Below are 24,479 nucleotides of genomic sequence, written 5' to 3'. Positions count from 1 at the left end.
TTCATTCATCATAAAATTTTTTGAGTACTGTATACACTAGGCACTAAGGATACTATGTTGGACAAAACAGGCAAAGTTCCTGCCCTCACGGAGCTGACATTCTAGTCAGTGGGGTATAGATAGCACAGTTGTTTGGCCTTGCTAGAGGCAATTAGTTAGGGAACGTGGGCAGTGTGACCTAGCTCACACTAGTGTAAGGCTTGGGGGCACTTACGTGTTCTCAGCCTTTTGGCTGACCCAAATCTCCGAAGAGTTAAAGAAACGCATATTTCTTTACGCATATTCTAAACGCATATTTTGCGTCTTATGTCTCTAAACCATTAAGCAACTCTCACTCCCCTAAAGTCACATTGCTTGCCTGTTTGTGGCAGTTGAATTTTTAAAACGAAGTATTTGATTTATTTCTTTTGTAATTTGAACCCTTTATTATTTAGTAGGATTAATTTATGCCCATCCTTTTCTTCTATCCTCAGTCTAGGGGGAAGAGTTACTTACTCCTTATTAAAGGTTTTGATCTTGTCTCTTCAGGTCTCTGCAACACCTTGTTCCTATGATTTTTCCTGTCATCCCAAATCTTTAGTTTTTCTTTTTGTTGGCTTTTCCTCTTTAGCATATAAACATGCTTACATTTCTTCCTTAAACGAAATTCCTCTAGTTAACACCTCATGCTCTCCTTCCTGTCATTGGTAAACAGCCTAGGAAGTAATCTGCACTCCTTGTGGCCTAGTCTTCATCCTCTACCACTTACCAATCATTCCTTAACCCTGCCCCCACTCCTTCAACGGAGGCTTTTTAGTTCTTATCTCACCTGTCTTCTTTTTAGTTTTTAACATTAGACATTTCTTTCTGCCTGTAAAACTTGTCTCACCATCTGTGTCACTTTCTCTGCTATCCTCCCTTCCTCTTCGTTCGTCCTCAAGTTTCCACGTGAGTTTCTCTTCCCCTGCCCATTCCTAAATATTGACATACACTATGATTGTCTCACCCCTTTTCTCACTCTCTGCTGGCTTATCTACATCAGTAACCTCAGATGCAAATGTCTCATATCAAATCTATAGCCCCATCACAGATCTCTCTCTGCAGTTACAGACCTTACTTGCCAGCTGTCCTTAGCTCTCCCATAGGTACTGAACTGATCTCACTTTCTACCTGCTTCTCCATGCCTGGCTTTTCTAGGTTTCCATCTCTACTAATGGCACCACCATTCACCCAATCTGTAAAAGCCAGAAACTTCCAGAGTTATTCTAGACTCTCCCTTCCTCCTTAGCTCCCACGTCTAATTTGGTTACCCCAGTTGATTCTTCCTCATAGATACCTAAGTAAATAACTCAGATCTACAACCCCCCTTCTCCTTCCTTATAGCCACTTCCTTAGTTGTTCAGTACCTTGTCACTTTATATTTGTATTTTTATAATAATGTCCTAACTGCTTTCCTTGTGTCCAACTTTTCCTGCTGTCTCTCATCTAATCATTCTAAAATACTGATCTGAAACGTGTCCTTTTTTTTGCTTAAAATTATAACTGGCGGACTATAGTTTTGTATGGTGTGTTCTTAGCATAGTATACTAAACTGTTCCCCTGGGCCCTGCTTGTCTTTCTGAACATGTGCCCTGCAATTTTCCCAAATGTCCTACAGAACTCTAGCTGCACTGCAATATTTCTAGTTCTCTGTGGTAGCACTTAACAGTGCCTTCTATCTAAAATTCCCTCTCCTGACACTTCTTCCCTGATATAATGCCTCTTCAGATTTAAAAAGTTAACGCCAGTGTCATCTCCAGAAAAACTGTGCCTTGTCCCCAATTCATCATAGGTTGGGTACTCTCCTCCTGGGCCATCAATAAATGCACTTTGTGTAGTACCTCTATTAGAACACATCTTTTTTTTTTTTTTAAGCTGGCTAAAACTACACTGTGAACTCCTTGAGAATGGGACTGTATCTTTCATCTATAAACGCCGAGCACCCAATGCATTGCCTGACCTTCCTCAGCAAGCTTTCGATAAACCATTGAAAGTCTTCCTGCTAGGAGATTGTTAATGTAATTCTTTTTTTAAATAAATTTATTTATTTATTATTTATTTTTGGCTGCGTTGGGTCTTCGTTGCTGCACACGGGCTTTCTCTAGTTGCGGTGAGCGGGGGCTACTCTTCGCTGCAGTGCATAGGCTTCTCATTGGGGTGGCTTCTCTTTGTTGCGGAGCACGGGCTCTAGGCACACGGGCTTCAGTTGTTGTGGCGCGTGGGCTTCAGTAGTTGTGGCTCACAGGCTTAGTTGCTCCGTGGCATGTGGGATCTTCCTGGACCAGGGCTCGAACCCGTGTCCCCTGCATTGGAGGGTGGATTCTTAACCACTGCGCCACCAGGGAAGTCCCTGTTAATGTAATTCTTAACATCTACCAAGGGTGGTTTTTTCCATCCTTCCTTTGCCTGCGTTCTGATTTCAATGGCTTATTTATTACTAGCCTCTTATTATGCATTATATACACTAGGAAAAAGGTTAAAATTCAGAATCCGTCGTTTTTGTTGCTTAGGAACAGCCCTTGGAAAGCCAGGCTCACAGATTGGTTAAACGATACTATCAGATGCTAAAATTTTCTGGCTTGTAAATACTCTTACCAAATCTCATCTCACTAGAATTATGTTGATTCCCCTTAAGGAATTCCTGAAGAAGGCAGGAGATGGTCTAAATTAAGTGTAAGTAAACTATTACTTATAAAGTGCTTATTCTAGCCATGAATCACTTTTATGCAAAGTCCAGAATGGGTAAAGACAGTCCCTACCTGGAACTAAGGGCAGTGGTTGACATGGCATAAATCAACTTTAATACTAAACAGACTGAACTAAGTGTTGTATAATAGTTAAAACAAAACCTATAGGTTATATATGGGGGAGGGGCATAGAACCAGAAAAGTAGAGCGTGTTGTTGCTGTTCCTGGTCCCTTTAACAATGCCATTGTAAAAAGCAGTTTTTGGAACTCTGTTCACATTGGCTTCAGAGTCTATTATAAACATTTAAACTTTTCTTATTAATGGTAAACTTTAATACAAAGAAAAAAGTAAAAATCAAATAACTGCTATTAACATTTTGATAAGCAGCCCTCCAGCTATCTCTGTACATGTAAGACATGCTTTTACATTGAATCATACCACCCACCTTGTTTTATGCCCTTCTCATATTACTCAGTGTATAATGGACACTTTTCTGTAAATGTAAAACTTCGAATGCACATTCCCGTTTGCTAAGCAATTGCATTTAAAAAAATTGATCCTAAGGAAATAAGAGTATGCACAAAGATATATGATATGTTTCATAACTTTAAAAAAACAGAAGTAGAGAAATGTATTTATTGACATTTAAAGATGTTCATGTGTATCATACTGTGAAGAAATCAGTAACTAAAACAATTTGTACAGTATGGTTTCAGTTTTGATTTTAAATGGGGTGTGTTTGTGTATACACATATGCATAGAAAAAAAGCAAAAGATATCAACAAAATTGCATATCTGGGAGAGGAATTTCAGGTAATTTTATTTTGTTCCTTTTCGCGTTCTGAGTTTTCTGCTATTCTATAAAACGTAGGTAACTTGTGTCATTAAAAAAAGGTTTTTTGGAACCAAGACTTATAAGAGATAAGGTGTTTTTAAACCCATTTGATCGGTGCTTAGGAAATTTCTTTGTTATCCTTAACAATAGGCAAACTGAATGAGATGTTAAATGAGCAATCAAATCCTTTTGAAGGGCATGGTATTAAATACTGCATACCTGTTCAGATTGAGATCTCAACAAAAGAAATAACAATTTCTTCAGTGTTTCAGAAAATGTGACCGTTTCATTGAGGTTAGCATGTTGCATATCTGAAGTACAGAGTTAAATTTTTTTAATTGAAATATAGTTGATTTATAGTGTTGTGCCAATCTGTGCTGTACTGAAGTTAAAATTTTAATTGAGAGGCAAAGGTTTAAAATAAAATTGTAGGCAAAGGTTGGAACTGACATAAAAATCAGTGGTCTGTTTATAAAATTAAACTTATGTAAGTGTCTCTTGTTCCTAACAGATCAATCATTGACACTATGAACTGGAATAAAGGTGGCCCTGGCACCAAGAGGGGATTTGGCTTTGGAGGTTTCGCTATTAGTGCGGGAAAGAAGGAGGAACCAAAACTCCCACAGCAGTCCCATAGTGCCTTTGGGGCAACCAGCTCTTCTGGATTTGGAAAGTCGGCTCCACCACAGCTCCCTTCCTTCTACAAAATTGGTTCTAAACGGGCCAACTTTGATGAAGAAAACGCGTAAGTGGGAATACCTGGTAATTTAGCAAAGGTTAGGCTTTGAGGTATTCATTCCATCAACAGAAATTGAAGCAAAGAAACCATTTGTTTCTCAAATAATAGTATGACTTGTTAAAGTGGTTATCTCACTGGATTGCATTGTTCCTAACAAGTTAAATTGTTAAGTTTACTCATTCATAAGGAGTATACTTTTGTGGTCCTTCACTTTTGCTTGTTCCAAAAAGGATTTGAGGCCATTTAAACCTAAATGTGGCCGAAGAGTTTTAAATAATTCATGTGGCTTTTGATGGTCTTTACTGAAGTTTTTTTTTTTTTTTTGCGGTATGCGGGCCTCTCACTGTTGTGGCCTCTCCCGTTGCGGAGCACAGGCTCCGGACGTGCAGGCTCAGCGGCCATGGCTCACGGGCCCAGCCGCTCCGCGGCATGTGGGATCTTCCCGGACCGGGGCACGAACCCATGTCCCCTGCATCGGCAGGCGGACTCTCAACCACTGCGCCACCAGGGAAGCCCTGAAGTTTTTGTTTACACCATACAAGTTGTTTTGGAAACACAGGCAGTTGTCAGAACTGGCAGAGGCATAGTTTGGCTCAATACCCAAGTCCTTACAACTGTTATGTTTAATATCTTATAGGTGGTAGGAAGATCTCAGATTTTTGCCCACAGTTCTCAGGAAACATATTTACCGGTTACCTTTTTTAACTTGATGTCTAAGAAGGTGATTGTTAAGAAGCTGGGGCTTGAAAGTTTGAGCTGTAATTCCTTATAGATTATAACTTCTCTCTTTGCCAAGTCTGAAGAAATCTTTTATTGCTATTATTCCCAACCTGGTTGTGACACTGCTTGAGGTTTTTTTTTAGTTAAAAAAAACACCTCAAGATCAGAGTTTTTAAAGTACACAGCAGCATTTAAAAAAGTTGGTATGTTATTTAGCAATTAAATACAGAAGTAAGTGTTTAAGATTCAGCAAAGTCAAGGATCATTATTCTAGAGAACAGTTTACCGGCTCAGAGATACTTTTAAATGATACATTAATGAAACTACTATATAAATGAATATGCATTTATGTGTGTGTGCAGCACATAACAGTGGCTAGAGCTTTTAAAATGAAGACTTGAAAGGCTATAAAATTTTAGGCTGTAGTAGTGATTTCTTTAAACTAATATTTGGTTGTATTACTATTTCATTTAATTCTGAGGTAAGATCTAAACAATGTTTTTGTTTTGTTTTAGTTGATAGCTACATAGATATTCTTTTCTGGGATATTTGTTAGAGGGAAAGTGATACTTTTTACAGATGTTGAAATTCTTTTCTGAATACTTACATAGTATGGTGAGGATTTTGGATTGAACATTTTAAGTATAGTTGATGTACAATGTTATATAAGTTTCAGGTGTACAACATAGTGATTCACAAATTTTAAAGTTTACACTCCATTTATAGTTACTATAAAATATTGGCTATATTCCTGAACATTTATTTTTAATTTTAGAAATTTTCTGTTGGTTCTCAGAAAACAGCCCAGAACTTCTGAAGAAAGTCTCTAGCCTCATGAATACATCTCAAAATTTTTTTTAAGGATTATGAAGAATAAACTAGCTTTATAATATTTCATACAAAGTAATTTTTTCCATGGCATACACTTTAATATTTGCTATATCTGTGCAACAATGATATACTAAATTTGTACTGAAAACTTATCCCTTTTAAGAGAACTGGAAATGTGATTTTTTAACAGACACTATTGAAATGGAGAATCTGCTGTGATTTTTTTTTTGCAGTATTAGAATTTGGCATGTATTAAGTGATAATTTAATAATTAGGTCCTAAGCCAAAGGACCAAAATCTCTTAATTGTGACATATACTTTAATAAAAATTTGTGTTAAATGAAAGATTCACCTGAGCCCAAATTAAACATTCACTCTATCAGTCATGCATCTTAATTTTCAGATATTTTGAAGACGAGGAAGAAGATTCTAGCAATGTTGATTTACCTTACATTCCTGCTGAAAACTCACCTACCCGCCAGCAATTCCATTCCAAGCCAGTAGATTCTGATAGTGATGATGATCCCTTAGAGGCATTCATGGCTGAAGTGGAGGCAAGTATCAACTCTGTTATGTTAACATTTTCAGTGATTAGAAATAGATCAGATTAACCTAGTGCTTTAGTCCTCAGTCAGTTTGTTTCTTGGCCCTTTATTGGGAGAATTTTGCTTTTGTATTCTATAGTTTCTTAAATATGCTTCCACTGGCCCTGTAGCATTTTCAGAGATGATTCGTGCCTAGGAATTTGAACTGTATCCCTTGAACATAGTAGCTCAAAATTTGTGTGTTTGTTGTGTGTGTTTTGTTTTAATAATTCTTGGTATATTCTTGAATGAATATTATCTCATTCAATCTAGCATTTATTAAATAAATATGTAAGGTAATTAAACTTAAGGAACTTGCTAAAATTACAAATTCTGTATTCTGTACTTTTAATGTTTATTTCTTATTATCAACATTATCATCAACATTCATGACCTTGCTATGGAAATTGAAACTTGTGACCTCTTCCTTCCTAAAACTCTTCTCACTAGGCTTTTGTGATTTTGTATTTTGTTCTTTTCTCCCATCTCCCTTTCTGTTTATTTGCTATTTATTTATTTGCTATTTATTATGAAAAAGTTCAAACACATACAAAAGTAGAGTAATAAAATGAGCCCCCATGTACCCTTCACCCTGCTTTATCAGTTAACAACTTGGCCAGTCTTTTGTTATCTAACAACTCCACCCCTCTTTCAGATTATTTTAAAGTAAATCTCAGACATCATTTCATCCATCAGTATTTCTGTATTTCTATAACTCTTAAAAAACATAGCTACCATATCATTGTACCAAAAAAATTCTTACATAGCCATCTGTTATCTGTCATTCTGTGATTCTCTTCGTTTCTCAAATATGATTCTCCTACAGTTCGCTATATTGATTTGCTATTGTCACTCTTTATACATTCCTTAGTGACCTCATCCTCTTCTAAAACGTAACTTCTATGTGAATAATTAATATCTTTAGTTCCATAGTCTCTCTTTGGTTTCAGCTCTGCTTTTCTAGAATCATATTGACCATTTTTACATGGGTGTAAAAATGGCACCTTAAACGCAATTCATCATCTTTTCCTCCTCAGCCAGGTATTTCATCTTACTTCTCTTAATGGCACCAAAATTCACACAATCACATTGCCTTTTTTTTTTTTCCCTTGGCCACGCCACTCAGCTTGCAGGATTTTAGTTCCCCAACCAGGGGTATCGAGCCCCGGCCTTCAGCAGTGAAAGTGCAGAGTCCTAACCACTGGACCGGCAGAGAATTCCCACATTGGCTTTAATTTCTTCCTTTAATTTGCCCCTCTTCTTTTCTTTTTTTTAAATTTTATTGAAGTATAGTTGATTTACAATGCTGTGTTAATTTCTTCTGTACAGCAAAGTGACTCAGTTATACATATATATATTCTTTTTTATTCTTTTCCGTTATGGTTTGTCATAGAATATTGAATATAGTTCCCTCTGCGATACAGCATGACCTTGTTGTTTATCCATCCTATATATAATAGTTTATCTCTGCTAATCCCAAACTCCCATTCCTCCCCTCTTTTCCTCCCCTCTCCCTTGACAACCACAAGTCTGTTCTCTATATCTGTGAGGCTATTTTCGTTTCGTACATATGTTGATTTGTGTCATAATTTATCAATAGATTCCATATATAAGTGATATCATATTGTATTTGTCTTTCTCTTTCTGACTTACTTCACTTAGTATGATCATCTCTAGATCCATCCATGTTGCTGCAAATGGCATTATTTCATTCTTTTTCATGGCCGAATAATAATCCATTGTGTGTGTGTGTGTGTGTGTACACATACGCACACCACATCTTCTTTATCCATTCATATGTCGATGGACATTTAGGTTGTTTCCATGTCTTGGCTATTGTAAATAGTGCTGCTATGAGCATAGGAGTGCATGTATCTTTTGAATTACGGTTTTGTCTGGATATATGCCCAGGAGTGGGATTGCTAGATCATATGGCAGCTCTATTTTTAATTTTCTGAGGAAACTTCATACTGTTTTTCCTAGTGACTGCAACGATTTACATTCCCACCAACAACGTAAGAGGGTTCCCTTTTCTCCATACCCTCTCTAGCATTTATTATTTGTAGACTTTTTAATGATGGCCATTCTGACTGGTGTGAGGTGTTACTTCATGGTAGTTTTGATTTGGATTTCTATAATGATTAGCGATGTTGAGCATGTTTTTGTGTGCCTGTTGGCCATCTATATGTCTTCTTTGGAGAAATGTCTATTTAGGTCTTCTACCCATTTTTCGATTGGGTTATTTGTTTTTTTCTTGTTGAGTTGTATGAGCTGTTTGTATATTTTGGAAATTAAGCCCTTGTCAGTTGCATCATTTGCAAATATTTTCTCCCAGTCCCTAGGATGTCTTTTCGTTTTGTTTATGGTTTCCTTTGCTGTGCAAAAGCTTGTAAGTTTGCTTAGGTCCCATTTGTTTATTTTTGTTTTTATTTCTATTGCCTTGAAAGACTGACCTAAGAAAACATTGGTACCATTTATGTCAGAATGTTTTGCCTGTGATCTTTTCTGGGAGTTTTATGGTGTCATATCTTACATTTAAGTCCTTAAGCCATTTTGAGTTTATTTTTGTGCATGGTGTGTTCTAACTTAATTGATTTACATGCAGCTGTCTAACTTTCCTCCCACCACTAGCTGAAGAGACTGTCTTTTTCCCATTTTATATTCTTGCCTCCTTTGTTGAAGATTAATGGACGGTAGGTAATGTGGAGTTTTCTCCTGGGTTCTCTATTCTGTTCCATTGATCTGTATGTCTGTTTTTGTGCCAGTACCACACTGTTTTGATTACTGTAGCTTTGTAGTGTTGTCTGAAGTCTGGGAGGGTTATGCCTCCTGCTTTGTTCTTTTTCCCCAGGATCGCTTTGGCAATTTTGAGTCTTTTATGGTTCTGTATTAATTTTAGCATTATTTTAGTTCTGTGAAAAATGTCATGGGTAAATTGACAGGGATCACATTAAATCTGTAGATTGCTTTGGGTAGTATTGCCTTTTTTTTTTTTTTGGCGGTACGCGGGCCTCTCACTGTTGTGGCCTCTCCCGTTGCGGAGCACAGGCTCCGGATGCGCAGGCTCAGTGGCCATGGCTCACAGGCCCAGCCACTCCGCGGCATGTGGGATCTTCCCGGACCGGGGCACGAACCCGTGTCTCCTGCATTGGCAGGCAGACTCTCAACCACTGCGCCACCAGGGAAGCCCTAGTATTACCATTTTTAACATTATTAATTCTTCCAGTCCAAGAGCATGGGATATCTTTCCATTTCTTTGAATTATCTTTAATTTCCTTTATTAATTTTTGTAGTTTTCAGCATATAAGTCTTTCATCTCCTTGGTGAGGTTTATTCCTAAGTATTTTTTTTTGATGCCATTTTGTTTTGTTTATTTATTTAAAAATATGTATATATTTTTTGGCCACACTGCACAGTTTGCGGGATCTCAGTTCCCTGACCCAGGAGGATTGAACCCAGCCCACAGCAGTGAAAGCGCTGAATCCTAACCACTAGACCACCCCTGGTGCAATTTGAAAAGGGATTGTTTGTTTACATTTCCTTTCTGTTATTTCCTTGTTGGTGTGAAGAAATACAACCACTTTCCGTATGTTAATGTTGTATCCTGCTACCTTGCTTAATTCGTTTATCAGTTCTAGTAGTTTTTGTATGGAGTCTTTCAGTTTTCTATGTACAGTATCATGTCATTTACGTATAATGACAGTTTTACCTCTTCTCTACCAATTTGAATACCTTTTATTTTGTTTTCTTGTCTGATTGCAGTGGCTAGGACTTCCAATACTATGTTGAGGAGAAGTGGTGAGCATGGGCATTCTTGTCTTGTTCCAGATTTTGGGGGGAAGGCTTTCATCTTTTCACCATTGAGTATTATATTGGCTGTGGGTTTGTCGTAAATAGCTTTTATTATGTTGAGATATGTTCCCTGTATATCCATTTTTGTAAGGGTTTTTATCATCAGTGGATGTTGAATTTTATCAAATCCGTCTGTTGAGATGGTCATGTGGTTTTTGTCCTTTCTTTTGTTTTTGTGTGTTTGTTTTTCTTTCTCCAACACCGTAAGTTTATTTCTTGCTCATGTAAAAGCCAAAATGGGTGTTTCTAACCTGTGGGTGGTGCTCCTTCAAGCAACATTCAGGGCTCCTCCATCTTGTGGCTCTACTCTCTTCAACATATGATTCCAAGTGGCAGAAGGGGACTGAGCATCTGTCGTTTCTTTTGTTGATGTGGTGTATCACATTGATTGGTTTGTGTATGTTGAACCATCCTTTTGACCCTGGGGTAAATCCAACTTCGTCGTGGTATATGTCTTTTTTTATGTGTTGTTGGATTTGGTTTGCTAATATTTTGTTGAGAATTTTTGTATCTATATTCATCAAAGATATTGGCCTATAAGTTTCTTTTTTGGTAGTGTCTTTGACTGGTTTTGGGATCAGGGTGATGGTTTCTTCATAGAATCTCTTTGGGAGTGTTCCTGCCTCTTCAGTCTTTTGGAAGAGTTTGAGAAGGATCGGTATAAGTTCTTCTTGGTATGTTTGATAGAAATCCCCAGTGAAGCCATCTGGTCCTGGACTTTTCTTTGTAGGGAGTTTTTTGATTACAGATTCTATTTCATTTCTAGTGATTGGTCTGGTCAAGTTATATATTTCTTCTTGATTCAGTTTTGGTAGCCTGTATGTTTCTAGAAAGTTGTCCATTTCTTCTAGGTTGTTGAATTTGTTGCCATATAATTCATAGTATTCTCTTACGGTTTTTTGTTATTTCTGTGGTATCAATTGTGATTTCTTCTCTTTCATTTCTTATTTTGTTTATCTGGGGTTTTTCCGTGTTTTGGGTTTTTTTTTCCTTTTCTTTTTCTTGGCTGTGCCACGCAGCTTATGGAGTCTTAGTTCCCTGACCAGGGATTGAACCCATGCCCTTGGCAGTGAAAGTGTGGAGTCCTAACTACTGGACCACTGGGGAATTCCCAAGGTTTGTCATTCTTGTTTACCCTTTCAAAGAACCAGTTCTTGGTTTTATTGATTTTTTTCTATTTTATTTTTAATCCCTATTTTATTTCCTCTCTTTTCCTGATCTTTATTATCTCCTTCCTTCTGCTGACTTTCTAGTTCATTGACATTTAAGGTAACTATTGATAAATATGTATTTATTGCCATTTTAAACCTTGTTTGCCCATTGATTTTATATATATTTTTTGTCCCTTTTTGTTTTGTTTTGTTTTTCCTTTTGTGGTTTGATGATTTCCTTTTGTATTATGCTTAATTATATTCTCTTCTTTTTGGTTTTTGCGAATCAGTTGTGTTTTTGATTTGTGGTTGCCCTGTTTTTCAAGTATGTTAACCCCTTCCTATATCTACTTGCTTTACACTGGTAGTCATATAGACCTAAACATACTCTAGAAAAAAAAAAGTCTACATTTTTGTACTCTCCTCCCTCACATTTTATGATTTTGACGTCCTCTTTTGCATCTTCATGTTCATCCTTTTGCTGTTCATTGTGGTTATCATTCTCTGACAGAAATGTTTTGATTTTTTTTTTTAATCTTACTTAAGTGATTGCTGGCTTAGTTAAGTGATTTACTTTACAACTGTGATTTTCTCTTTCCTGTATATTCTTTTGTGTGTGTGTGTTTGATTTTTTTTAACATATTTATTGGAGTATAATTGCTTTACAATGTTGTGTTAGTTTCTGCTGTATAACAAAGTGAATCACCTATACATATATCCCCATATCCCCTCCCTCTTGCTACTCTATCCCACCCCTCTAGGTGGTCACAAACCACCGAGCTGATCTCCCTGTGCTATGCGGCTGCTTCCCACTATCTGTTTTACATTTGGTACGGTATATATGTCCATGCCACTCTCTAACTTTGTTCCAGCTACCCTTCCATCTCCCCTTGTCCTCAAGTCCATTTTTTTTTTGTTGTTGTTTTTGCTATGCGGGCCTCTCACTGTTGTGGCCTCTTCCGTTGTGAAGCACAGGCTCAGCGGCCATGGCCCACAGGACTAGCCGCTCCGCAGCATGTGGGATCTTCCCGGACCGGGGCACGAACCTGTGTCCCCTGTTCTCCACAGTGGCTGTATCAATTTACATTCCCATCAACAGTGCATCAACAGTGCAAGAGGGTTCCCTTTTCTCCACACCCTCTCCAGCATTTATTGTTTGTGGATTTTTTGATGATGGTCATTCTGATCGGTGTGAGGTGATACCTCATTGTAGTTTTGATTTGCATTTCTCTAATGATTAGTGATGTTGAGCGTCCTTTCATGTGTTTGTTGGCAATCTGTATATCTTCTTTGGAGAAATGTCTATTTAGGTCTTCTGCCCATTTTTGGATTGGGTTGTTTGTTTTTTTGATATTGAGCTGCATGAGCTGTTTGTATATTTTGGAGATTAATCCTTTGTCAGTTACTTCGTTTGCAAATATTTTCTCCCTTTCTGAGGGTTGTCTTTTCATCTTTTTTATGGTTTCCTTTGCTGTGCAAAAGCTTTTAAGTTTCATGAGGTCCCATTTGTTTATTTTTGTTTTTATTTCCCTTTCTCTAGGAGGTGGGTAAAAAGGATCTTGCTGTGATTTATATCACAGAGTGTTCTCCCTATGTTTTCCTCTAAGAGTTTTATAGGCTCTGGCCTACATTTAGGTCCTTAATCCATTTTGAGTTTATTTTTGTGTATGGTGTTAGGGAGTGTTCTAGTTTCATTCTGTTACATGTAGCTGTCCAGTTTTCCCTGTACCACTTATTGAAGAGGCTGTCTTTTCTCCATTGTATATTCTTGCCTCCTTTATCAAAGATAAGGTGACAGTATGTGTGTGGGTTTATCTCTGTGCTTTCTATCCTGTTCCATTGATCTGTATTTCTGTTTTTGTGCCAGTACCATACTGTCTTGATTACTGTAGCTTTGTAGTATAGTCTGGAGTCAGGGAGCCTGATTGCTCCAGCTCCATTTTTCTTTCTTAAGATTGCTTTGGGTATTTGGGGTCTTTTGTGTTCCCATACAAATTGTGCAATTTTTTGTTCTAATTCTGTGAAAAATGCCATTGGTAGTTTGATAGGGATTGCACTGAATCTGTAGATTGCTTTGGGTAGTATAGTCGTTTTCACAATGTTGATTCTTCCAGTCCGAGAACATGGTATATCTCTCCATCTGTTTGTATCCTCTTTAATTTCTTTCATCAGTGCCTTATAGTTTTCTGCATACAGGTCTTTTGTCTCTTTAGGTTGTTTTATTCCTAGGTATTTTATTCTTTTTGTTGCAAAGGTAAATGGCAGTGTTTCCTTAATTTCTCTCTCAGATTTTTCATCATTAGTGTATAGGAATGCAACAGATTTCTGTGCATTAATTTTGTATCCTGCTACTTTACCGGATTCATTGATTAGCTTTAGTAGTTTTCTGGTAGCATTGTTAGGATTCTCTGTGTGTAGTGTCATGTCATCTGTAAACAGTGACAGTTTTACTTCTTTTCTGATTTGGATTCCTTTTCTTTTTCTTCTCTGATTGCTGTGGCTAAAACTTCCAAAACTATGTTGAATAATAGTGGTGAGTGTGGGCAACCTTGTCTTGTTTCTGATCTTAGTGGAAATGGTTTCAGTTTTTCACCATTGAGAATGATGTTGGCTGTGGGTTTGTCATATATGGCCTTTATTATGTTGAGGTATGTTCTCTCTATGCCTACTTTCTGGAGGGGTTTTATCATAAATCAGTGTTGATAAAAGTTTTTTCTGCATCTATTGAGATGATCATACGGTTTTTATCCTTCAGTTTGTTAATATGGTGTATCACATTGATTGATTTGCATATATTGAAGAATCCTTTCATTCCTGGGATAAACCCCACTTGATCATGGTGTGTGATCCTTTTAATGTGCTGTTGTATTCTGTTTGCTAGTATTTTGTTGAGGATTTTTGCATATGTGTTCATCAGTGATACTGGCCTGTAGATTTTTTTGTGACATCTTTGTGTGGTTTTGGTATCAGTGATGGTGGCCTCGTAGAATGAGTTTGGGAGTGTTCCTCCCTCTGTTGTATTTTGGAAGAATTTGAGAATGGGTGTTAGTTCTTCTCTAAATGTTTGATAGAATTCGCCTGTGAAGCCATCTGGTCCTGGGCTTTTGTTTGTTGGAAGATTTTTAATCACAGTTTCAATTTCAGTGCTTGTGATTGGTCTGTTTATATTTTCTGTTTCTTCCTGGTTCAGTCTTGGAAGGTTGTGCTTTTCTAAGAATTTGTCCATTTCTTCTAGGTTGTCCATTTTATTGGCATACAGTTGCTTGTAGTAATCTCTCATGGTCCTCTGTATTTCTGCAGTGTCAGTTGTTACTTATGCTTTCTCATTTCTAATTCTGTTGATTTGAGTCTTCTCCCTTTTTTTCTTGAGGAGTCTGGCTAATTAATGGTTTATCAATTTTGTTTTTCTTCCCAAAGAACCAGCTTTTAGTTTTATTGATCTTTGCTACTGTTTCCTTCATTTCTTCTTCATTTATTTTTGATCTGATCTTTATGATTTCTTTCCTTCTGATAACTTCGGGGGTTTTTTGTTCTTTTTTCTCTAATTGCTTTAGGTGTAACATTAGGTTGTTTATTTGAGATTTTTTTTGTTTCTTGAGGTAGGACTGTATTCCTCTAAACTTCCCTCTTAGAACTGCTTTTGCTGCATCCCATAGGTTTTGGGTTGTCGTGTTTTCATTGTCATTTGTTTCTAGGTATTTTTTGATTTCCTCTTTGATTTCTTCAGTGATCTCTTGGTTATTTAGTAGTGTATTGTTTAGCCTCTATGTGTTTGTATTTTTTTATAGTTTTTTTTCCTGTAATTGATATCTAGTCTCATAGTGTTGTGGTTGGAAAAGATACTTGATACGATTTCAGTTTTCTTAAATTTACCAAGGCTTGATATATGACCCAAGATATGATCTATCCTGGAGAATGTTCCATGAGCACTTGAGAAGAAAGTGTATTGTGTTGTTTTTGGATGGAATGTCCTATAAATGTCAATTAAGTCCATCTTGTTTAATGTGCCATTTAAAGCTTGTGTTTCCTTATTTATTTTCATTTAGGATGATCTGTCCATTGGTGAAAGTGGGGTATTAAAGTCCCCTACTATTATTGTGTTACTGACAATTTCCCCTTTTATGGCTGTTTGCATTTGCCTTATTTATTGAGGTGCTCCTATGTTGGGTGCATAAATATTTACAATTGTTATATCTTCTTTTTGGATTGCTCCCTTGATCGTTATGTAGTGTCTTTCTTTGTCTCTTGTAATAGTTTTTATTTTAAAGTCTATTTTGTCTGAGATGAGAATTGCTACTCCAGCTGTCTTTTGATTTCCATTTGCATGGCATATCTTTTTCCATCCTCTCACTTTCAGTCTGTATGTGCCCCTAGGTCTGAAGTGGGTCTCTTGTAGACAGCATATATACGGGTCTTGTTTCTGTATCCATTCAGCCAGTCTGTGTCTTTTGTTTGGAGCATTTAATCCATTTACATTTAAGGTAGTTATCGACATGTATGTTCCTGTTACCATTTTCTTAGTTGTTTTGGGTATGTTGTTGTAGGCCTTTTCATTCTCTTGTGTTTTCTGCCTAGAGAAGTTCATTTAGCATTTGTTGTAAAGCTGGTTTGGTGGTGCTGAATTCTCTTAGCTCTTGCTTCTCTGTAAAGGTTTTAATTTCTCTGTCGAATCTGAATGAGATCCTTGCCGGGTAGAGCAATCTTGGTTGTAGGTTTTTCCCTTTCATCACTTTAAATATATTTATTTTTATTTTTGGCTGCATTGGGTCTTCGTTGCTGCACACAGGCTTTCTCTAGTTGCAGCGAGCAGGGGCTACTCTTCATTGCGGTGTGTGGGCTTCTCGTTGAGGTGGCTTCTTTTGCTGCGGAGCATGGGCTCTAGAGCGCATGCTCAGTAGTTGTTGCTCACGGGCTTAGTTGCTCTGCGGCATGTGGGATCTTCCCAGACCAGGGCTTGAACCCGGGTCCCCTGCATTGGCAGGTGGATTCTTAACCACTGTGCCACCAGGGAAGCCCCTTTTCATCACTTTAAATATGTCCTGCCACTCCCTTCTGGCTTGCAGAGTTTCTGCTGAAAGGTCACCTGTTAACCTTATGGGGATTCCCTTGTATATTATTTGTTGCTTTTCCCTTGCTGCTTTTAATGTTTTTTCTTTGTATTTAATTTTTGATAGTTTGGTTAATATGTGTCTTGGCATGTTTCTCCTTGGATTTATCCTGTATGGGACTCCCTGCACTTCCTGAACTTGACTATTTCCTTTCCCGTATTAGGGAAGTTTTCACTATAGTCTCTTCAAATATTTTCTCAATCCTTTTCTTTTTCTCTTCTTCTTCTGGGACCCCTATAATTCGAATGTTGGTGAGTTTAATGTTGTCCCAGAGGTCTCTGAGACATAGACTGTCCTCAATTCTTTTTGTTCTTTTTTCTTTATTCTGCTCTGTGATACTTTTTTCCACTATTTTATCCTCCAGATCACTTATCTGTTCTTCTGCCTCAGTTATTCTGCTATTGATTCCTTCTGGAGAATTTTTAATTTCATTTATTGTGTTGTTCATCATTGTTTGCTCTTTAGTTCTTCTAGGTCCTTGTTAAACGTTTCTTGTATTTTCTCCATTCTGTTTCCAAGATTTTGGATCATCTTTACTATCATTACTCTGAATTCTTTTTCAGGTAGACTGCCTATCTCCTCTTCATGTGTTTGGTCTGGTGGGTTTTTACTTTGCTCCTTCATCTGCTGTGTATTTCTCTGTCTTCTTATTTTGCTTAACTTAATGTGTTTGGGGTCTCCTTTTCGCAGGCCGCAGGTTCGTAGTTCTGTTGTTTTTGGTGTCTGCCCACAGTGGGTAAGGTTGGTTCAGTGGGTTGTGGAGACTCCCTGGTGGAGGGGACTGATGCCTGTGTTCTGGTGGATGAGGCTGGATCTTGTCTTTCTGGTGGGCAGGATCACGTCTGGTGGTTTGTTTTGGGGTATCTGTGAACTTACTATTATTTTAGGCAGCCTCTTTGCTAATGGGTGGGGTTGTGTTCCTATCTTGCTAGTTGTTTGGCATGGGGTGTCCAGCACTGTAGCTTGCCGGTCGTTGAGTGAAGCTGGGTGTTGGTGTTGAGACGGAGATCTCTGGGAGAGCTCTCGCTGATTGATACTACGTGGGGCCGGGAGGTCTCTGGTGGTCCAATGTCCTGAACTCGGCTCTCCCACCTCAGAGGCTCAGGCCTGACATCCGGCCGGAGCACCAAGACCCTGTCAGCCACACAGCTCAGAAGAAAAGGGAGATTAAAAAAGAAAGAAAAATAAATAAAATAATATAAAGTTATTAAAATAAAAATATTATTAAAATTAAATAAAATTATGAGTAATAAAAAAGAGAGCAACCAAACCAGTAAACAAGTCCACCAATTATAACAATCGCTAAAAACTATACTAAGATAAATATAAAAATCAGAAAGTGGTCAGTTTCATACAGCAAACCCCAAGTCTACAGTTGCTCCCAAAGTCCACCGCCTTAATTTTGGGATGATTCTTTGTCTATTCAGATATTCCACAGATGCAGGGTATCTCAAGTTGATTGTGGGGATTTAATCTGCTGCTCCTGAGGCTGCACGGAGAAATTTCCCTTTCTCTCCTTTGTTCTCACAGCTCCTGGGGTTCAGCTGTGGATTTGGCCCTGCTTCTGCATGTAGGGCGCTCTCTGGCATCTGTTCTTTGCCCAGACAGGAGGGGGTTAAAGGAGTGGCTGATTAGGGGTCTCTGGCTCACTCGGGCCAAGGAGAGGGAGGAGTACGGATGCGGGGCGAGCCTGCGGCAGCAGAGACCAGCATGACGTTGCACCAGCCTGAGGCGCGTGCCATGTGTTCTCCTGGGGAAGTTGTCCCTGGATCACGGGACCCTGGCAGTGGCCGGCTGCACAGGCCCCTGGGAGGGGAGGTGTGGATAGTGACCTGTGCTTGCACACAGGATTCTTGGTGGCTGCAGTAGCAGCCTTAGCGTCTCATGCCTGTCTCTGGTGTCCACGCTGATAGCCGTGGCTCATGCCTGTCTCTGGAGCTCATTTACGCGGTGCTCTGAATCTTCTCTTCTCGCACACCCAGAAACAATGGTCTCTTGACTCTTAGGCAGGTCCAGACTTTTTCTTGGACTTCCTCCCGGTTAGCTGTGGCACACTAGCCCCCTTCAGGCTGTGTTCACACAGCCAACCCCAGTCCTCTCCTTGGGATCTGATGCTCCCACCTGCCCCGGCGGGTGAGCAGACAAGCCTCAGCTTGGTGAGTGCTGGTTGGCACCGATCCTCTGTGCAGGAATCTCTCCACTTTGCCCTCTGCACCCCTGTTGCTGCGCTCTCCTCTGTGGCTCCGAAGCTTCCCCCCCCGTCACCCCCCCCCACCATCTCCACCAGTGAAGGGGCTTCCTAGTGTGTGGAAACTCTTCCTCCTTCACAGCTCCCTCCTGGAGGTGCAGGTCCTGTCCCTATTCTTTTGTCTCTGTTTTTTCTTTTGCCCTACCTGGGTACGTGGGGAGTTTCTTGTTTTGGGGGAAGTCTGAGGTCTTCTGCCAGCATTCAGTAGGTGTTCTGTAGGAGTTGTTCCACATGTAGATGTATTTTTGATATATTTATGGAGAGGAAGGTGATCTCCACTTCTTACTCCTCCACCATCTTGAAGGTCCTCCTCTTTCCTATAGATTCTTACTTTTCTATTAGGGAAGACCTTTCAATATTTCCTTTAGTATAGGTTTAGTATTGCTGTATTCTTTTAGTTTTTGCTTGTCTGAGAAATTCTTTATCTCTCCTTCCATTCTAAATGATAACTTTGCTGGGTAGAGTGTCCTAGGTTGCAGATTTTTCCCTTTCAGGATGTTGAATGTAGCTTGCCTCTCCCTTCTGGCCTGAAACACTTCTGTAGAGAAATCAGCTGATAGCCTTATTGGGGTTTCCTTGTAATTAACTTTTTGTTTTTCTCTTGCTGCCTTTAGAATCCTCTCTTTAACTTTTGCCATTTTTTTATAACACATCTTGGTGTAGGTCTGTTTGGGTTTATCTTGTTTGCCACCCTCTGTGCTTCCTGTATCTGGATATGTTTCCTTCTTAAGGTTTGGGAATTTTTCAGCCATAATTTCTTCAAATAAATTTTCAATCCCCTTTTCTCTTTCTTCTATTTTTAGGATCCCTGTTATGCATAGATTGGCACTCTATATTATCCCATAGGTCTCTTATATTTCCTTCATTTTTTTTCGATTGGGTTTCTGTCTGCTCTCCTTACTGGGTGATTTCCATTATTCTATCTTCCAGATCACTTATTTGTTCTTCTGCATTATTCATTCTGCTGTTCATAGCCTTTAGTTCAGCTTTCATCTCTTCTAATGAATTCTCTAATTTTTCTTGTCTCCTTATAGTTTTTAGTTCCTTTTTATAGTAATCTGTATTTCTGTTGATAGCCTTTCTTAGTTCCTTCAGTATTTTCATTATCTCCTTTTTGAACTTGGTGTCTATTAGACTGAAGAGGTCTGTTGCATTGTTTGTTCTTTCAGGGGAATTCTCTCGATCTTTTAATTGGAGTAGTTCCTCTGCTTCTTCACTTTAGTCATATTGCTTTTGCTGTATGAGTTTAGGAGAAACAATTATTTACTGTTGTCTTGGAGGGCTATTTTTATGTGGTATCGTCCCTGTGTAGCCTGTATGGGTTTAATAATTTTGGGTGTGAGGGCTGTTTTTAGTATGGATGTCTGCCATCTCTTTCCTCAGTGTATGCCGGCCGTTATCCCCTTGATAGGAGGTGTGACTGGTGGTGTGACCAGAGCCTGCATTGAGCGAGACCTCCTCTTTGCTCTCTGGTTGTCACTGTCCTGTCAGGGGCAGGGTCTGCTCCCTAGCTGTTGGAGTGGAAGCCCCCAGATCTGTTTCTGAGCTGCATTTCTGATCCGCAGTGTGAGGTAGGTGTGATTGGAGGGCTCCCACTGGGACCGGAGCCACTGAGTATTCCTCCGCTGGAGCTGTTCATCTGTGAGTACCCTCTGCTGTGTCACCTTTCACCCATTGTGCGGGTTCACAGAGTACAGTGTTGTTGGTGTGGCCTCCGGCCCCACCTCAACCTTGGGTGCACCAGCAGCAGGCCCTGGTATCTCTCCGGCGTTGTTTTTGCACGGCCAGCAGCACAGATCCGCTGAAGTCAGGTCCCAGGACTGCAGTAGGCATGCACCTGGACCTGCTGTGGGAGCTGTGGAGGCAGCTCAGACCCTGGCCGGGCCCAGCCCCCACGTATACTGGTCCACAGAGCCCACAACTGCTAAAGCCAGACCCATCACAGCCGCGGGAGCACCTGTGGTCTGTTCGGTTGTTCCACAGGCACTGAATTTACAGAGTTGGCAGCAGGGGTCTAAATCCGTGGTCACGCAGCTGCTGGGAGAGATCTCGGCTCTGCTCGTGAGTCGCACAGCCCCTGGGGCTCAGCTGTGGTTTCACCCGCACCGCTGCATGTGGGCAACCCACTGGCGTTGCTCCTGGGGTTGCCTGTCCAGGCGGGAGGGGGCTAGGGTGGCAGCTGTGGCTCGCAAGCCTGCCCAGGCAGTGGCCAGTGCCTGGGGAAGGAGGCCGCAATGGCAGCCCCACCCCTCCCTTCGCATACCACTTAACATTGGTGCTTTGGTTCTGTGGTGGCCCAGGCTTCTTCTGAAAATGCTACTACTGCTGTGCGCCCCGCTCCAGCCCCTTCAGGCTGTCTCCATACAGCCAGCAGCAGTCCTCCCCGGGGGTCTGTTCTCTAAACCCTGCATTCCAGCACCCTCCCCCCACCCCCATACCAGCAGCCGAGCTTCTCATGCTGAGGCTCCCAGGGCGGTGGCACAGACCTACGTGTAGGTCTCTTTCTGTCCTGCCTGCCACAAACTGGTTGTTGCACTCTCCTCTGAGCCTCTGAAGCTCCTTTTCTGTCCCAGCTAATCTCCCTGCTGGGGATGGGACTTCCCAGGGTATGGGAACTTCTCTCCTTCAGCTCCTTCCCAAGGGCGGGGGTCCCGTACCACTTGCTCTTTTTTTAAACTTTTCATTTATTTATTTATTTATAAAATTAATTTTATTTATTTTAGCTGTGTTGGGTCTTCGTTGCTGCGCGCAGGCTTTCTCTAGTTGCGGTGAGCAGAGGCTACTCTTTGTTGTGGCTTCTCATTGCGGTGGCTTCTCTTGATACAGAACACGGGCTCTAGGGCACATGGGCTTCAGTAGTTGTGGCACGTGGGCTCAGTAGTTGTGGCTCACAGGCTCTAGAGTGCAGGCTCAGTAGTTGTGGCTCACAGGCTTAGTTGCTCCGCGGCATGTGGCATCTTCCCGGACTAGGGATCCAACCCGTGCCGCCTGCATTGGCAGGCAGATTCTTAACCACTGCACCACCAAGGAAGTCCCTGTAGATATATTCTTGGTATATTTGTGGGAAGAGGTGAGTTCCATGTCCTACTACTCCACCACCTTGATTCTTCCCTCTCTTCTTTTCTTTTTTTTTTTTAACATTTATTGAAGTATAATTGCTTTACAATGATGTGTTAGTTTCTGCTGTATACCAAAGTGAATCAGCTATACATATACATATATTCCCGTATACCCTCCCTCTTGCGTCTCCCTCCCACTCTCCCTATCCCACCCCTCTAGGTGGTCACAAAGCACCGAGCTGATCTCCCTGTGCTATGCAGCTGCTTCCCACTAGCTATCTGTTTTTCATTTGGTAGTGTATATATGTCCATGCCACTCTCTCACTTTGTCCCAGTTTACCCTTCCCCCTCCCCATGTCCTCAAGTCAGTTCTTTACACCTGCGTCTTTATTCCTGTCCTGCCCCTAGGTTCTTCATAATCTTTTTTTTTTTTAGGTTCCATATATACGTGTTAGCATACAATGTTTGTTTTTCTCTTTCTGACGTACTTCACTCTGTATGACAGACTCTGGGTCCATCCACCTCACTACAAATAACTCAATTTCGTTTTCTTTTTTATGGCTGAGTAATATTCCATTGTATATATGTGCCACATCTTCTCCCTCTCTTCTAGCAGATGATCAAGCATGTTCATGACTTGCTTCATTTAATCCTCAGAATAACAAAGGAGAATAGGCAGAAAAACTATATATAAATATAATTTTTTAACTAATAAGAAAACTGAACCCTAAGATAATTCAGATTCATTCTCCAAATCACATTGGTACTGTGTGGCAGAGCTGGGACTCAAATCTAATTTTTCTTGCTTCGTAGTCCTGAGAACTAGCTCTTGTCCAGTACATGATGCTGCCTTCCTCTTGTCATTTGCCAGGTTCTGTCAGTCTTTACAGTATCTCTTGCATCTGTTTCTTTCTACGTCCCCTATAGTCATCTTACCTTATACCTTCGTTAACTCTTGCCTGATCTAAATTCTCTCCCAGCTTTAGGCTCCCTGCTCTCCCGTCGATGTGGTGTTTACAGCTACAGAGTGATTTCCTGTCATGCGACTCCTCTTGCTCAAAAACTGTCACTTCATTGCTTATGAAGTGAAGTCCTTCTAGATTCCTCAGTTACTTGTTACCTAAAGTCTTCAGCCAGAATTCATCTCTCCTCTAAGGAAGTAGGGGAAAAAAAGAATCCAATATGGATGTGTTTTTGTTCGGCCTAAACATTGCTTTTCTAAAATATGAGCCAACATTTTTAAGATCAGTAGATTTTGTTGAAAAGATCAGACTCTTGAAAAGTGGAAAATCTGGCAAGACTAGGCCTGCATTCTTATGTGGCAAAAAATAGCCTGTTGTTGAGGAAATAGCTGCCTGCTTTAGACAAGGCAGCCTTTTCCTACTTCACCCATCAGTCCCTATTGTCTTCTTGACACTGAGGCCATCGTTTAGAACCATTTACCATCACACTTGTGCTGTAATTTTCTTAGAGTGGAGAAATATTTTTCTCGAGCTTGGGTCTCTTATCAAATATTAGAAAGTAAGACTCACAGCTACGTGTTAGAAGAAAAATTAGGGCATGCTTCTTTAGAATATTCCTACTTACTAAAGTGCAAGCAAAGCATGTCTGTGTCAAAAGAATAGAACTTTTCTTATCCTGGCTTACTTCATTCATTGTCACATTGGTACCCATTGAGTATTTTGAGTTTCCCACCTTTGATTTAGAACATCTTGAATTACTTTCCAAAGAATATATACATAAAAGGTAGCAGAGCTAGGATTCAACTCCAAAGCCCATATTCTTTTTGCTATATCATTCAGTATCTGAGTTCTTGTAGCTTTGTGTATCTCTGTCATAATGCTTAACCAAAACTACTCAGAACATACATGTGCTTTGCAACATGGTAGCAATTTAGTGAATAGATTATGTTAAATGATTCTCTCTAGAACTAAAGGCAATAAATAAATGGTTTGTCGTGTTTGAGATGTCTTATACATGTCTTTTTTTTTCCCCCATCTTTTTGAGATATGGACATTTCCCAAAGGGCTATGTTTCTCATTTCTTCAGATCCCTAGTGATGAATTAGAATAAAAAATCAACTTTTGATTTTCTGTGTTTAAATTTAGATTTAATGTTTGGTGATGCATGCTGGCATAGCCCTTTTTGAGTAGGAGTATCCAAGAATGGCCCACATTCACTTGCTTGGAATTTCAAGTAGTTGAAGCTGTTTGGAGGTTAAATCTTTCTGATATAGAATCATTCTTCTGGGTATTTTTTTGGTATAGTATCCAAAGGGGTTTTGCTGATTTTAGGACAGAGAGATTGGATATTATCTGATCTTGGGGAGAGTGTTGTTGCCAAGGTATTGCATTAATCCCTGATCTCAGGTGTAAACTTTTCTAGAAGGTGTAAACTTTTCTAGTATTTGAACTAGATGAAGATTGATTTTTAGCTAGTGTTTAAAAAAAGATTTATGTAGGCTAAAAAATATGTTCTGTAAGTGTTTGTGGCCCTTTTCTTATGTTACGTTGCATAGTCATCTTCACCCATAGGCTTTACTATATCTTATGTGTAGCTCAGTCCCTTGAAAAATAGTGTTTATGTGTAATATTTCTTTTTAAAATAATTCTTCTTTATCAGGAACTTTTGATTAGATAGAACATC

The 24,479-nt window shown here is 39.6% G+C and overlaps 1 protein-coding gene across 2 annotated transcripts in view; it reads left to right on the top strand.

Annotated features, from left to right (window-relative positions):
• The window catches only part of DDX42 (DEAD-box helicase 42), a 51,727-nt gene that overhangs the window by 6,184 nt on the left and 21,064 nt on the right, over window positions 1–24,479 (top strand). For both annotated transcript variants that reach the window (XM_030843445.3, XM_030843444.3), the window contains exons 2-3: window positions 4,053–4,286; window positions 6,235–6,385. In XM_030843445.3, coding sequence (XP_030699305.2) covers window positions 4,069–4,286; window positions 6,235–6,385 — 369 coding nt within the window. In that variant the 5' untranslated portion in view covers window positions 4,053–4,068. The remainder of the gene's footprint in view (window positions 1–4,052; window positions 4,287–6,234; window positions 6,386–24,479) is intronic.

The sequence above is a fragment of the Globicephala melas genome, chromosome 20, assembly GCF_963455315.2.
Source record: "Globicephala melas chromosome 20, mGloMel1.2, whole genome shotgun sequence".
In the NCBI taxonomy this organism is placed as follows: domain Eukaryota; kingdom Metazoa; phylum Chordata; class Mammalia; order Artiodactyla; family Delphinidae; genus Globicephala; species Globicephala melas.
The sequence above is the reverse complement of the archived record's forward strand: the minus strand, read 5'-3'. Positions and strand labels throughout refer to the sequence as shown.